General features: G+C 36.0%; 2 protein-coding genes across 2 annotated transcripts; one reads left to right on the forward strand and one right to left on the reverse strand.

Moving 5' to 3' along the window:
* The first annotated feature begins 281 nt into the window (after positions 1 to 281).
* LOC127654290 (uncharacterized) lies at positions 282 to 2,080 on the forward strand. Its single transcript, XM_052141415.1, has 3 exons — positions 282 to 910; positions 1,012 to 1,398; positions 1,977 to 2,080. The coding sequence occupies exons 1-3, from the start codon at positions 709 to 711 to the stop codon at positions 2,078 to 2,080; spliced, it is 693 nt and encodes a 230-aa protein (XP_051997375.1). The 5' UTR covers positions 282 to 708.
* Positions 2,081 to 12,296: 10,216 nt separating this feature from the next.
* On the reverse strand, positions 12,297 to 15,770 carry LOC127654291 (uncharacterized). Its single transcript, XM_052141416.1, has 12 exons — positions 15,701 to 15,770; positions 15,340 to 15,441; positions 14,922 to 15,154; positions 14,620 to 14,798; positions 14,407 to 14,500; positions 14,205 to 14,328; positions 13,769 to 13,885; positions 13,594 to 13,685; positions 13,367 to 13,481; positions 12,995 to 13,273; positions 12,668 to 12,829; positions 12,297 to 12,502 (listed from the first exon to the last, which is right to left on the reverse strand). The coding sequence occupies exons 1-12, from the start codon at positions 15,768 to 15,770 to the stop codon at positions 12,297 to 12,299; spliced, it is 1,773 nt and encodes a 590-aa protein (XP_051997376.1).
* Between the last annotated feature and the right edge of the window lie 662 nt (positions 15,771 to 16,432).

The raw sequence follows: 16,432 nt of genomic DNA on the forward strand, positions 1-16,432 counted from the left end.
TTGTTTATACCTGTCTGTGCTGTAGTGTAATTGTCAGTCTCTCTCTATCTGTCTCTCTCTCTCTCTCTCTCTCTCTCTCTCTCTCTGTGTTGTTTGTTTTTATATTTGTTGTCTAGTAATGACAAGGCCCAAATTCAGGCCCTGCCCTTCTTGCCAGACTCCCAATCAGGCAAACAGGAAAACTTGTAATGTTTGTTTTGCAAGCCTGTCCACCAAAAAGAAAATTTAAGAAAAAGCGGTGTCACTGGATAGCCAGTGGGGGGAATCTGTCCTTAAAAGCAGAAATGCTGGGCGTATAATTGATTCTGCCCGTATTGCAGTAAGTAAAAGTGTTAATATTTCATAAGTTAGTGTAACCTGAAGTGAAGCTGAAAGCCTGTGTTTTTCACATACTGAATATCAGACATATACCAATGTGATCTGGCCTTTACTAACATAGTCTTATTTCATACATGGAATAATCCATCTTTACCTATAAATTGTGCTAAAGAGTAACTATAAGTTGTGTTCTCTGTGAAGTATTAAGTAAGTCATGATTGCAATGGCAGAAACTGCAGAGTACCTCTGGCCTTATCTGAAACTGGCCATTGATTGTATACAGTTCAAGAGTAATGTTTCTTGCATTGTACTCCAACTCCATTAAATGTCCTTAAAATAAAATTGCTTTATATAGTACTGAAGTTTCTAATAATTCAGTGGGTTTAACTAATGTGTGATAACTGCATTTGTTCATTTCAGGTGAGTAAACTTGAAGCTGTGGGGTACAAGCCAATTTTATTTATTGGCAAGCCAAACAAAAGGGCTTCAAATAAATGTGTTGCAGATATAATTACCCATCTGCACCCCACTCCTGTCACTAAAACTCTTTTGGATAAGATGCGGAGGGCCTATGAATTTATCTTGACAAAATGTAAGTAATGTTTTGGTTTAGAAAATATGAATATTTAAGATACATGTATATTTCTTTGTTAATATGTACAGATTTGAAATTAAAGTAAATTTGTATTATAGCAACCTCCTCAGCACAGCAACCGGAGGGTCAAGCGGCGGCGGAGGGTCAAGTGGCGGCGGAGGGTCAAATGGTGGCGGAGAGTCAAGCGGCGGCGATTCAAACCAAGGAGTCTCAGACTATATTTGTTCTTAACCTTGTTCCTCTGTCTTCCCCACTCTCTCCAACATCTCTCTCTCCTACTTCCTCTTCTACTTGTACAACTATTCTTCCTTCACTTTCTTCCCCACTTTCACTGCCATGCTCTGAGTCTTTGCGACAAATTAAACGGACAAACACCTCTACCTCTTCACACTATTCTCCCTGTGTCTCTCCTCCATCTCTGTCTGCCTCTTCCATCTCCACGTCTTTGAGTCAGGAAGGGCCACGTGTGAAGAACAGAAGAAAAGGTAACTTTTTGCATGGTACATCTTACTCCACACTGTAAATAATTTTGCTCCAGTCATAGTTGACTTCATGTAAATTGGATTAATTCGGCTAACCGAGTTATTGGTAGCCAGTTTGCATTATTTAGTTATTTAGCTGTGGCCTGACTTAAGGTCCCTTGCACACTGATTCCGAAATTTTGGTATGTGTTTTTACGTATTTGTCATTCGGTGGCTCTGAATTGTCAAAACACCATTCAAAATTCTTGCTACTGATCCAAAAACTCTATAACAGATGAAAGTTTCAGTAGGCAGTGTGTAAACGTGATTGACTAAACATTTATTTGTTGTATTTATTTTGTAATGTGCGAAAATTTCGATCGTGAATTTCGGAGTTGGTGTACATGAACCTTTAAGAGGACTTTGGGAAAACCAATCCTGTACATTTTGTTTGATTGACAAAAACAGGGACAAATTTACTTTGACCTGAATGGAAAGGACTGCATATCACCTCGCATGTGAAATTATAAATTTGGACTGATTCAGCTACAAATCATGGCATCATGGCTTAATAAACTTTCCTTGTCTTTTCATCATTTCAGGTTGCCGAAAATGTAGTAGGCAGAAGGTTTTCCAGTTTGATCAAATAACTGGGGAACGGATAAATGAGGTAAAATGTGTTCTGTTAGGCTGCTTACTTTTCTAAATGACTGATTCGGACCTTTCAAAGATAATAAAACAATATGTTATGCCCTATTCAGTGATTGCTTAAACAGTTACAATAATTATTATTCGTGTTTGTGTGTAGGGAAAGCTGAATTGAAAGTCCACTGGTTGCCATGCACTGTGTGGTAAGTCATGTTTCATTAATTATTCAATTCCATGTTGCAATGCAAATTAGTCTATTCCATGATTAATATGATGTAGGCAAAGTTCAACTGGTGTCTTGCAAGCAGCGTGGAAGTTCATGTCAGTGTTTTCTGTGACCAGAGAAAACTCCCTGGTCCTGTAGTTGTTCCCGTCAGTAAATCATCCTCTGAGGTAGCCTTTAGAAAAACTGGAGTGAGGTCGATTATCAGTACTCAGAAGCAAATAGCGATGAGGTGGAGGCATTTAGAAGTGCTAGATCCGGCAGGTAGGTCCTAGGCAGGTAGTAACCTTTAGGACATGCATTCCGATGATGAAAAATTATGGAATAGTCTTCCAAGCATTCCAAATTCAGACACACTCTCTCGGTCCAGACTAAAGACAAATATCTGAATTGTCTTTAGTCTGGACTGAGAGACTGTGTCTGAATTTGGAATGCTCGAAGACTATTCCATAATTTTAAAGACAAATGGGAGAATGATCTACCTCCTTGTTTTTATTTAGAATATTCTGTTTTTTAGATCCTGGAATTGTGTGATTAACACAATGGATTGTAGGTAATGAGGAGCTGAACCATTCAGTACTTTCTGAGTAATTAATATAGTTCTAAAATTAGCTGACAGGCAGCCAATGTATGGACAATAAAATGGTCCTGATGTGATCATGTAAGTGCTATATACATGTAACAAATTATTATTATTATTATTATCATGTTTTCTGTTTTTAGTAAGTACTCTAGTGGCTAGCTCTAGCTCTGAACTAGCTTATTTATTGAGTCTGCAGGACATCCACTCGGTAATGCATTACAAAAGTAGCATCATGCACACATAAATTCATCTTTCAGCATCTGAAACACTTATGTGTCATAATTTAGTATTTCTAAGATGGATAATCCTGATGTACATGTGCTGGAAATGTGATTTTCCTCATCCCACTAATGACAACTTAATCCCTCAGTTTATCAGAAACGTATTGAAATCAGTACATTTTGAGATACATGGCTTTCAATATACAGAAACTGTATGGAACATTGTGTAACAATTAAGTCCAAGTACCTAAAATTTGTTATTAAGTAAATTGAGTAAATGTATGCAGTTACATTCCACCACTGGGCTTAACCAGGGGTAATGCTACTTTAACAAACATAAATACATTTTGATTGAACCCAACAGTGATTTAGATTTGTTTTCTCTGTGTTGTAATGAATTTTTTTGCACTTGTGATATTTTACAGTGGCAAAACTTGGGATGATACATGGGAGCCTGCCAGTGAATTCCCACATGTTATGCCTAATTCCCCACAGCCCAACCAGCTTTGAGCATGATAGCCTAGTCACCTGGACTCAAGCAGTTTTTTTCTTCTTTTCGTTTTTTTAATTTTCTTGCTTTTATTCATTAAAGTTTTTTGCACAATACCCAGTCTCTTTTTGTGTTTATTTTCTTAATGGTGTTTAAAAAACAACCTTTTTCATGAACTGCACAGATCATAAGGGAGAAAATTAGTGCTGTTTGACATAATGGCATTCCCAAAGGCATTATTTTTTTTATTTTTTGTTTTAGTATAGGTAAGTCTACTTGAACTATTTGTTTGGTATGCCATGCCATGAATAAAAAAACAGAATACCCCTTAATATATTAAAATGTCACTTAAATGTTGTAGTCCTGTTTGAAATGTTCAATTACAATATTAGATATTAATTCCTTTAACATTTATAATCATAATTGTTATAATTGTAATTACCTATTTATATTTGCCTTGCATTTGTTCACAGCAAAATAATGTAAAATGAAACATGTAAATATATATATATATATTGTTTTTATTTTGGGGGCAATGTGTTCTTCAAAGGGAAGGGGGGTTAAAGAAAAGTCTTCATATATTTTGGCACATCACATGGAAAACTAAGGTGAACTACACGGTAGTGGGCATTCAAGGTGAACATGATGGCATCAATTTACTGATTAGATTATATATAGTTTCCATTGAAGGGGTTTTTGTTAGTTCCTTTTGAATTTGATTAAGAGATTTATTTACATCTGTTCAAAACAAATACTGCAATGCTAGAATAACTATCAAGAGTTTGTATTTTTGTAAGATCCCACATATATATTATTATTACATTATACAATAATTCATTATACATAGATGATCATGGAAATTAAGCGTTGTATTTCTTTCAATGAAAAATAACAACAAAATAAATAAATATCCTGGATTTGCGTACATCAAAAGTCGGAAGAGCCTTTTTTTTTTTTTTTTTTTTTTTTGTGAGAGAGGATCTTTTTTTTTTTTTTTTTTTTTTATTGAAGAAACATGAAAATATACAAATATATTCAGGATAACAAAAGAGGTAACACATAACCTAAATTATACAGAATAATTAATTATAATTAATTATGCAAATTAAGTGCCATAAAAATAATTATAAAAGATAAAAATAACGAACATAAATAAAAATAAAAACAATAATTATATAAAAAAAAAAAAATAATAATAATACAAATAAAATAAACAATATATAATATAAAGCAGCTTAATCCTGAATATCAGAGCCATTACAAATTAATTGTTCATATATGTTCAGGAATCTATCACATTTTTTATTATTATTAAAATTAAAAGATTTAAGCAATGAGTCTACTTCAGCCAAAAAATGTGAGAAAATAGGAAGTGATCCCATACATTTCTGTTTATGGATGAAAAATTTGCCAAATAAAATAAAAAAATTAAAAATGTATTCTTTAGATGTGTGGGAATCAGTATAATAACAAATAATATCTTTCAAATTAAAGGAGTGTGCATGAATAGGGGTTTTATTTAAATGAGAAAATATGTTAGACCAAAATTTCTGAACCAATTTGCAAGAAAAGAATAAGTGTATTAATGTTTCATCTTCGTCACCGCAAAACGAACAGGTACTAGAAATATCGATATATTTGGACACTGTTGCATTAACAGGATATATCTTGTGTAATATTTTAAAGTGGACTTCTTTGGTCTTGTTAGGAATAAAATATTTATATGGTAATAACCACGCTTTTCTCCATTCAATATTGCCAATAAGGGCAGCCCAATGGGACCTGCCTCTAGGGCAAATTAGATCTCTTTTTTGAAAAATCCTGCGAATATATTTATTATTACATTTCTTATCATAAATACTAATGCCATCCAATAACAAAACCGAATCCATCATATTATTTTGATTGTATAATAAGTGGGTCTTAACCAGTTGCACTAGACCTATAGGAATAGCTTTAAGCACAGTATTGTATTCTTTAAAAGGAATAGGAAAGTCATGGATGGTCATGAAGCGTTCATAAGACAAAATGTTACCAGAATTATCAAATAAAGAAAATATATGAATTAGACCTCTATTAAACCAATTAGAAAAAAAAAGAGATTTGTTTCTAACAGTTATATTCATATTATTCCACAAAAGAGTTTTATGTGGGGAGAAATTGTGGATGTAACACAATTTCCATGCAAGAGGAGCTTGCTGATGAAACTTAGATAGTTTAACCGGGAGTTTATTATACATGTAATTACATTTTAAGATAAAAAGGAGGCCTCCAATTTTATTAAAGATGAAATTAGGAATGAAAAACCAAATAGAATTTGAGTTTAGTAGACATCTTCTAATCCAGTTGATTTTAAACACATTAATAACGTTGTGAAAATGTAGCACTTCTAGTCCCCCGTCACTTCTGCAATTGGAAATCACTTCTTTTTTAAGTTTATGAGACCTGTTTTTCCATATAAAATCAATAAAAATTTTATTAACACCTTTAGCGGTGCAGTCATTCACAAATAAAGAAAGTGATGGATACACAAAGCGAGAGAGACCTTCCGCTTTGGATAAGAGAACCCTCCCATAGAGAGTTAGGTCTCTTTGTAGCCAAAGATTAAAAATATTTTGCGTTTTCTTAATTCTACTAGAAAAATTAAGTTGTTGTCTGTCTACTAGATTTTTTGTTAAGTGAATACCTAAATACTTAATTGTGTCTTTAACTGGAATACCCTCAAGTGATGTGTCATCGCTTTTATGCAAGGACATTATCTCACACTTCAACATATTTAACTTTAATCCAGAGGCACATGAAAAATTTCTAACTATCTGAATGGCATTGGAGAGTTGAGATTTATCACGTAAAAAAGAGTGGTGTCATCAGCCAGCTGCGAGATTTTAATTTCTCTGTCAAAAATGAAGATACCTTTCAAGTTCTGATTGTGCATAATACTCAGTGATAATAGCTCAGTAACCAAAATAAATAAAAAGGGGAAATTGGGCATCCCTGTCTGACACCACGGTTTATAACAAATCTTTGGGAGGTGTTCAGATTAACTATGACTGAACTACTAATTTCGTTATAAAACATTTTAATTACATTAACAAAGGAATCCCCAAAACCAAACAATTTGAGAGATTGCAGAAGAAATTCATGCTCAATGGTATCAAAGGCCTTATAAAAGTCTAAGAAAAGAATAATGGCTTTAGAGTGTACAAATTCAGAGTAATCCAACAAATCTAAAACAAGTCTTATATTATTACTGATATGTCTACCTTTGACAAATCCTGACTGTGTCTCCGCAATAATTTGGTCAAGTTTAAATTTCAACCTATTAGCATACACCAGGGCCAATATCTTGTAATCAATAGTTAAGAGTGCTATTGGTCGCCAATTATCAATTAAGAGAGGGTCTTTTTCAGGTTTTGGAATAAGGGAGATTATACCCTGCTTCATTGAAGTAGTCATTTCGTTCTGAGCAATGCATTCTTTATACATGCAAAGTAATGGGGATTTTATTAAGTCCCAGAAATGGATATAAAATTCAATGGAAAAACCATCAACTCAGGGGATTTCCTCTCTTCATAGAGAAAAGAGCAGATTTAACTTCCCCAATTGTCAAAGTTGACTCACAAAGATCTTTAAAATCATTATCAATAGTTGGAATATAGTTTTTAATAGTTTCAACAAAAGTCTCACAATTATCTGAATTAAATTCAGAAGTATAAAGTTTGTCATAAAAGTTTGTGATAAACTTAGAAATTAAGTTTGGATCAGTGCACCTGAGACCATTAATATTTAGAGCTGTTACTGAATTTCTCCTGCAATTCCTCTTCTCTAATGCAAAAAAGTAACTAGAGTTAGTCTCTCCTTCTTCTAACCATTTGGCTTTGGACCTAATAAAGGTCCCTCTAGCTAAATCCAAATAAACTTGATTGATTTGTAAATTTAAATCTCTTAAAATTAACTCTTCCTCCTGAGTTAATGTTTTTTGCAATAAAGTGTTTATTTTAATCAGGAGTTCAAATATTTTTTTAGTTTTAGAGGATTTTAGCTCTTTACTTCTTCTGATGGCAATCTGCCTAGCTTTATATTTTAAAAATTCCCATTTTGTTTTATAACTGTCACTGGAATTCTCAGTAAACATACTAGAAAACAAGTTCTTGATGTCATCATTAAAGGTTTTATCCTTAAGGAGAGAATTATTAAATTTCCAATAACCGCGCAAACTTGAAGTTTTTCCAGTGTTAGTACACAATTTTAGACTTATTAACTTATGGTCTGAGAGGGAGCGAAAGAATGAGAAATATCTTTTACAAATTGAAGAGCTGACGAAGAGATCAGGAAGAGGTCAATTCTCGATTGGGAAGACTTATTTCTATTTGACCAAGTAAATTCTTGCACATCAGGGTGAAAGAAACGCCATGTATCTGTAAGAGAAAATTTCGAGCATAATGATAAAATGTTAATATTTAACTGCTGGCTATCGTTATTTCTGGGAGGAAGTCGGTCCAAGGAGTCATCCACACATTCATTTAAATCCCCGCCTAAAATCACAAAAGAGTCTGGGTACTTGATAATTACTTCATTCAATTCTAAAGTTATCTGAGAGAAGAGAACCCTGTTAGCAGATCGGGAATTGAATCCATAAACATTACAAATAATAAAGATTGAATTATCCTGTTTAATCGCTAAAATAATCCATCTGCCTTCCTCAGAAGATTTAACTTCTAGTATGTGTCCTTTAAACTTGTGCAGCAAAATTGAAACTCCAGCCAAATGACTAGAACCATGACTACAGTAAATTGCATTTCCCCATTGATTTTTCCAAAATTTTACATCCATATCACTTGAATGCGTTTCCTGAAGAAAAATGATATCTGACTCACTGCTTTTGCAAAATAAAAAAACAGCTTTCCTCTTTACAGCGCCACGTAAACCCCTCACATTTAAGGATACAACAGAAAAATAATTAAACTTAAAATCCATCGTACAAAGAAAAAGTTTAGTAGGCTACCTCTTGTCTGAAAAACAATCCACACAAATCTATTTTGAAATAGGAACAAAATATAACCATAATTAACTCACGAACATTAAATTAGAGATTCACTCAACCTCCTTGCTTATCGGCGCAAAGCATTAGATAACATTAATCAAAAACAAAACAACACTCTCAATAGATAATAAATTGAACGAAATAACTGAACATGGTCAATCAATATCGACTTACACAGCAGAGTTTGCGGTTCAACCGGAGAAATAACAAAACATGACTTTCCAAAATGCATTGGCATGAAAGAAACCAGTCTTAGTTCCCCTTCAACGAGGAAAAAGATCAAATCCGCACTGCAGAACCAAACCGGTCTATTTTACATCAGATAGGTTGAATCTTTTCCCGTCGATTAAGGCAAATGCACCGCGAAAGGAGGCTTTCTTTCCTTCATCCCTGGCTTTTTTAACAAGCGGCCAAAGTTTTTCTCTGGCGGCCCTGTCTTCTGGTGAAAGGGCTTCCGTGATTCGCAACTTATTGTCGAAAAGAAATTTGCAGCCTCTAGCAGAATGCCAAACGGTGTCACGAATACGACGCAGAGCAAACAGTATAATTATTGATCTGTGGGAACCATCATTTCTCCTCTGACCAAGACGATGTGCAATGTCGACGGCCTCCTCAAGGTTATCGCTGATCCCAGGAACTACATTACTAAGGACATCGATTGCTATTTGCCGGACATCCTCACCAATTTTTTCTCTCACGCCATGTAACTTTAAAATCCATCTCCAGCTGTAACGCTTACATTCACCCACCTCTTCCTTCATGGTATTATTCATCTTTTGAAGCTCGCGAATCTCCGTTGCCGCAACTTTCAGAGATTCTTTGTGCGTTGCTACTTCAGCAACAAGTTGAGTCACAACTGACGACATTGCCTCAATCCGCTTAGCTGTAGATTCAGTCCTTGTGTCAATTGCAGAAATTTTCTGTAACATCTCTTCATATTTGCCAGAAAGCTCACGAATGGCCGCCAGAATTTCTGCTGAAGAGTCGCTACTTTCCATGCTTACCCGTTTTGTTTTTTTTGTTGGAGGTTTTAAGGGAGTATCAGGCATAGGAGTAGCAAGATCACTTAAATCTGAACGCAAGTCGAACCAGTTGTGTTCGTCAGCATTATCCGATGAAATCACATCCACAGAGGAAACGGTGCAATCGCTCCCATCAGCAAATTGAATAGTCTCCGTAGTTGACATGGCCCCGTGTTCTGTCACGCTCGAAGTTTGTCTATTTTTCTTTCTTCCCATAGATGAATTGGCGCAAGGAGGTTGAAATGAAGAAGGCAATCACTTACTCGTTCATAAATAGTAACTGTCAAATTATAATGGCTATAATCGTTCTATTTCAAAATTGCCTGACGAGACGTTCAACAACGTGTCCACCTAACACCGCGCCATCTTGGCCCCCATTCAAAAAAAGTCGGAAGAGCCTGTAAATACCAAATGGACAAGTGTGACGTAGCTTTGACGTTTCCATGGCGCCAGTTGGACTAACGTTTAGGTCAGAATAAAAAGCGCTCCATATCGCAAACTATGTTTTGCTGTCGTTATGACGTCAGTAATACTATCAGTTAACAATGAGGTATTGCTATATTGAAAGATATTACACGTTTAGCGAGATCCTAACCCTAACCCCTACACACTTCAATGAACTACAATTTACAGCGCCCGTCCCATCGACACAATGATAGAGGCTTATGGGTAATGTAGTTTAAAAACGTTTTGTAATGGAATTAAATAAATACAATCTTTAATGAACAAAGGGACATCTAAATATGTTCATTATACAAATCTCTTTGACATATTTGAGAATCAGACTGAAATTTGGTATTTTACTGTGAGCACTTTTTAAAATGCTTTTATAACACCTTTCCATGTATGCCAGACATCTCTGTTCAACATTATGTATTAAACATAACAAAAATAATTGTCCTACCAATTTTCACTTCAATATGCTTATCAGACTTTGCATTTGCAGACTTTGCAGAATGTGCATTTTTTTTGCTCTTCCAGGGGTGCTACGGGACCCCTGAGGGAGGAAGGGCAGTAAAACCTACACAGATGTACTCTCTTCATCATGGACAACAAACTGTATTGAGTCACATTTATATCTGCACATTATTTTTCTTTCCCACCTTTTCTATATTTACATCATGCTTGTGTTTGGTTTTGATCATATTGCAAGACTCTGAACTCGAATACAAAAATACAGTAATATTTTACAAATGTTTTACAATAGACTTTTCAGAATTGCTAAAACACTAAACCCCCAAATTCTCAATAGCCTAATCTAATTTGTAGAATAAATCACTCTTTCTGTAAAACATTAAACAAGTTCTGGTAGTTAAAACACTGTGTTGCAAATCTCATGCAATCTTTTTGCAAAACTCTAAACACATTCTCACTCACTAAAACACACTTCGCACTGTGATGTATTTATGTTTCAAAACACTAAACACAGGCAGGCAAAAGTTAAACACAACTACAACACAATTGTCATCGTTTACACACAACAACTCAAAATTGTTCACTTATTTCTAATTGATGAGATCAAACCAACTGTACATAATACAAGTCAGTTCAGAGTGCCAAAATTGACTTAAAATGTTGCACTGAATGTTGATACCAACAATGGATGGTAACAATATAAGAGGGAGAGTATGTGAAATAGGTGGTGAACAAAGAGGAAGAGGATGAGAAAGAGCAAGGTGTGGAGAATGTTGTAAAGGCTGGATCTGCTTTAGCGATTTTCCTTTTGGCTGAGATGACATTGTCTGTGATGTGGACAAGGTCCTCCGGCCGGACCAACATGAAGACAGACATGATGCTGAAGCAGAATCACTCTCTCACTGACCTTGATTTTGCAGCTGAACAACTCTTCTGAGTGTACAGTAACATGCTTTTGATTTAGGCTTTTTTTAATGTAACCTTTTTGTCTTTTGCAGTTGTTTCACTGTATTTTCACAGTATGCAAGTGCTGAAGACATTCAATACTATACAATATTCGGTAACAATATGCATTTTACAGTCCTGTTACCCATGTACATACTATATACTAATTATAGTAAATACAATCACTGGGTAATAACTAGGTACTAACTACCCCTAGCCTATGTACTTACCTTATATTAGCCAGTACTTTCTAGCTAAGTACACTGTAAGTACACGTAAGTACTGTACTGTAAAAGGAAGCGTTACCCTATATTCAGTACAATACTATACTTGCAGTGCTTACAGTATACAATTTATTCACCTTGCCATTACTATACGTAATTGAACACATTTTTTACTTAGTTGCGATACATTTCTTTTTGGTAACTGCGTGTTTTGGATTCTGTTCTTAATTTTTTTATGTAGTGTCTAACGAATGATCTGTAGTGATCATGATAATGATTATTCCTCCTTATCATTATGGTTTTCTTCCTCATAATCTGCTTCTTCCATGTCTCTAAACAGGTTTCAATTGTTATACAGCACCCTACAGTTCAACTAATGAAAGTTACTGTACCACACAGTACAGTACTTTAATTAATGCAATTACTTTCCACCACTGACTGGTTGTAGAGGCATGCATGTACACATTTCTATGTATGTGAAAGAAGAGGTTACACTTTGGTTTTATTTATATGGAGATAAAAAGCAGATTTTATTACATGCTTTATATTCATAGTTATATTCATAGGTAATTGTCCAGAAGTATGACAGGTGTTACAGTCTTGTAGATTACAGTCCATCATCAGAAATGTCATAGTCACTGTCGTACTCATCAGATGATGCATTGTACAAGAAGCTGATGTTCTCTGCTCCAGACAAAACTTGGAGGTAACAGTCTCTTGCTCGCACTTTCATTTCTCTGATTTGATGCCGCTTTCTGAGGATGATGCTGTGCAGACCTTTCAAACCCTCTTCACTTAGGCCACATTGCGAATCTTAAAAGAGGAACACAAGAATATAAGACCAGCCTTAGAAACTTTATAAACAGTCATCATTGCTGTGTGTATATTTATTAGGGCTGCCCCCTAATAGCAATCTTTTGTCGGTGCAACCCTATGTTTATGTAATTTATTACAAATATATAATTTTCATTGTCTCACTTGAAAACAAGCAGGACAGCTCTCTGAGGGTATCGGAACGAGTTGAGAGAGATTTCCAATGGTGGTCCATCTCTGCAACAAGAATCTTCTGCTCCTCCTCAAGCCTCCTTACTGACATGATGATGTCAAAAGCTCTTCTCTTTGTCCTTAGATCGACAGAGTCTGGAATGCATTTATGATAAATAAATAAATCATTAGTATTAAACATCAACCTTCAAAGAACCTCTAAAATAGTATGGGGTTGCAGAATGACATTTGAAGCATTGTGGGTTATGTGTCATTATGTATCAGATCTGTCAGAAGCAGTCAACAGACTAGTGTACATACCACTGTGTGGGAGCTGCCATGGCCAAGCTGTCTCACCAGACAGAATGGTTTCCAGGCAAAGAGTTTCTGTGATTGGAACCATTCTGTTGTATTTCTCCACAACAGATGTCAGGATTCCCTTCTCCTCCCTGATCTTGCGGCGGATTCTGGCACGACCTTTGTTGCCATCGGAATCTTTATAGAGACGCTGGGAACGTCTCTTGATACTGGCTACCAGCACCTCAATTCTGCTGGCCAGGGCATCAGCATCATTTGTAGTTGTTGTTGCTGTTGTTGCAGCTGACAAGAAATAGGTGTGGTTTGCACTTTACAATACCAGTAACAATTACAATTATTTGTGACTAAATGTATTACAAGTAATCATTTCCTTACCATCAGCCCAATCCTTTACATCATTCACCCAGTCTTCCAATCGGCTCACTGTCACTGTCAATTGGGCTTTCATGGTCTCTAGGTTTAGTAACTGGCTTTGCAGAGCTTTTGTGGTCTACAATAACAAACAGTAGTAAGAAACAAGAACCAAATGTTCAATGCACAGCTTCATACACTGCTAACATGCAATACTGAACATCTAAAATTAATTCTACTGATGTCATTACCTTTTGATATCGGCGAGTCAGTGAGATAGACAAATTGTTAAACTTTTGCTGATTCCAGCGATGGCCATGAGAGTCAGCATGTCTGTAGCGTCCTGCTGAACACAGAAAATATGACGTTATCATATTCATCCAACTTATTATGTAAGGATGTACCTAGTGCAGTATGTCACCTTACCTGCTTTTGACATATGTTTTGTGGTCACTGCAATCCTAGAGAGGAAGGCATTGCACTGTTCCACCTCCTCCCCAGTGTTAAACCAGCCCCATCTTGATATGCCCCACTCCATTTCACCTGGTTAAGAATTAAAAAAACAATAAACCAAAAAAAAAACAGATGTTTGCAGATGTTCAGTTTAGATAATGCGATTCTATCACATAGCAACATTTCCTTACCTCGCATTTAAAATCATGGGCTTTGGCATGAAATACCGAAAGGAATGGCTTCATGTTGAGAAGGTGCTGGAGCTCTGGACAGCTTTTTGCAACTCTTTGGAGGTAGGGCCAATATTTGCAGGTCACATCCATACAAAAAAAGTGATTTGCCTACTGGCCAGCTTTTCTTGCAAGTACAGGGATAGGCAAAAATTTCCCCCTATACATATTTAAGGCACAGAGCAGGACTCCGTGCCGACACACCACAAGCTCCAATCCCTCCTCGTCTACCTTGCTGGCAGATCTTTGTGAGGTCTCTCTGGCTGCTGACCACTCCCCTCCACAAACACCTCTTCCACTGACCTACAATATGGAAAATGGTGGATGAAAATAAGACTCTCCTAAACAAACTCTTCGGAAAGAGGTTTTACAAAATTTTACATGTTTGGTTGTGTTGTGAATGTGGTCCACAAATCTTTTCACGTCTTCGTCCTTGGCTATGAAGACGCCTTCAAAGATGGCCTGTTCCTCAGATCTTAAAAAACAGAAAAACAACAATTGTTGATAACTTATAATCTGAGATTTTTTGGTTCACACATTAAAGAGTTATGTTTTCCTATTAATACAAACACTGTGATACACAGTTTGGAGTACCTAGCAGCATTCTTGAAACGGTAATGCTTGCGGTTTCCATCAACTGAAACTGCAAGCATTTCAGGGGTGCACGCAGGACAGTTGAAGGGTTCTTCCTTGCATATATTGTCCAACTCAAATCGCACAGCCTCCCACTCAAAAAAACTTTTCAGAAAACTGTCTGCTGAGATCTTGCCAGTCTATTAAAAATAAGGAAACCAACAGCTAATAATGTACAACAAATACATTAGCATCAAACAGCTTATCAAACCACAACTCAAAAATATCAACAACACTGCAGGATAGATAAATTAAATACTCACACGACCAAAGCGGACAGTTCGCTGATTCAGCATTCTTAAAAATGCTTGGCAGGACAGTCCTGGTGCCGCCATCTTAATTTCTTCAAATGAAAAAAAGACATCTGTGGCATAAACTGTGGCAAATTGAAGGGTTGCAGGCCAGTAGTCACTTCTGTTTAGGTCAGCGACTCCAGAAGTCCAAGTGGCTTGGCATGCCTCACAAATTAACTCGGGCATGCTTAGATCATGTCGTCCTGGAAATATCAAAAACACATCCACTGTAATGTAAACCAGAATTTGTGTTCTTTGTACAATTTATACATTACTTTAAAAGTTTTATATCTATGTCAAACTTGTAGGGAGTCGCGTATGGATATATATTTATTTTTAAGATGCTTCTCAAACAGGACAAAATAAAGTTCTTCACATTCTTTCTTACCATTCATTGTGACCACAGCAACAGTCTTTCTTGGACTAACCCTCAATGACTCTGGTGAACAACCACAGATTTTGTCAGGCATCTCCACAGGCACAAGCCGGACTGAAAAAGATCATATAGTACACTTGAATTATGATCAATTTGTATTGACTGAGAAATATAAGATTGTAATAGATCAATGGCAATGAAGCACATTGCTGAAAAAGTACTCAAGATATGCTCAAAAAGCTGACTGACACAGAGTATCCACATACATTCAAGATAAAACAATAAGGGATAAAAAGGCATAATTTAAATAAAGCTTATGAGCTTAACTATTCTGAAAATGATATATATGTTGTACAAACAAACCAGAACTTACCACAATGGGAAAGAGCCTTATCCACCACGAAAGTTGTTGGAGGCAATGGTTGGAAGAATCCAGTAGTCATGGCATCTCTGTTGTGAAGAACATGTCTGGTGTGCATGCTGACATCACATTCAGCACAGAAGAAGGGACGTGGTCTACAGTCACAACACCGGACAGCCGCTGGATTACTCCCACACTGTTGGCAGATGTGTGTTGCCACATGTTCTTGTGCCGCAGCCGTGTTTACCAGGCGGGGTCTCTCTGCCCTCCACCTCTCTGAAAAGAGACTTTGTCGTTTGCTCCAGTTTGAGGAAGCCAGAAGAGGATCTCTTGGGGTTTCAAGAGGTGATGCTTCATCACCTGAGAATTCGCTTAGTGAGTGTTGGAGATCTTGTAGAAAACACTCTGTAAATGGTATGGAATATTCAAAAACAATAATTTCCTTCTATGTATATATATATTTCTTTTTTACAATATTAAAGTGTACTCCATTTGGCTGTGAAAGGATAAGTATTCTACAAAAGTTTAAAGAAGAAACATTTATTTACATTCTAACCCACTGTCATATATATATATATATATATACAAGGGCTAATGGTGACACAATGAAGTACACACCAACAGTCTCTGGAGTAAAGGCCACCTCACAGTTAGTGTCAGGAGCAATGAAGGGAGGATCAGTCTTCCGAATGTGATCAGCTGTAGAGGATAAAAACAACACAAATCAACATTTATAACTTGTCC

This window comes from Xyrauchen texanus, chromosome 13 (assembly GCF_025860055.1).
Source record: "Xyrauchen texanus isolate HMW12.3.18 chromosome 13, RBS_HiC_50CHRs, whole genome shotgun sequence".
Lineage (NCBI taxonomy): Eukaryota > Metazoa > Chordata > Actinopteri > Cypriniformes > Catostomidae > Xyrauchen > Xyrauchen texanus.

Excerpts from the sequence above, each read along its gene's own strand:
- LOC127654291 (XM_052141416.1), bottom strand. The coding sequence starts at position 15,770 with ATGACTACTGGATTCTTCCAACCATTGCCTCCAACAACTTTCGTGGTG. Across the intron at positions 15,442-15,700 it reads TAAGGCTCTTTCCCATTGTG|TCCGGCTTGTGCCTGTGGAG; the intron begins GTAAGTTCTGGT and ends GATCTTTTTCAG. Across the intron at positions 13,886-14,204 it reads TCGGCACGGAGTCCTGCTCT|GTGAAATGGAGTGGGGCATA; the intron begins GTGCCTTAAATA and ends ATTCTTAACCAG.
- LOC127654290 (XM_052141415.1), top strand. The coding sequence starts at position 709 with ATGTGTGATAACTGCATTTGTTCATTTCAGGTGAGTAAACTTGAAGCT. Across the intron at positions 911-1,011 it reads TGAATTTATCTTGACAAAAT|CAACCTCCTCAGCACAGCAA; the intron begins GTAAGTAATGTT and ends TTTGTATTATAG. Across the intron at positions 1,399-1,976 it reads TGTGAAGAACAGAAGAAAAG|GTTGCCGAAAATGTAGTAGG; the intron begins GTAACTTTTTGC and ends TCATCATTTCAG.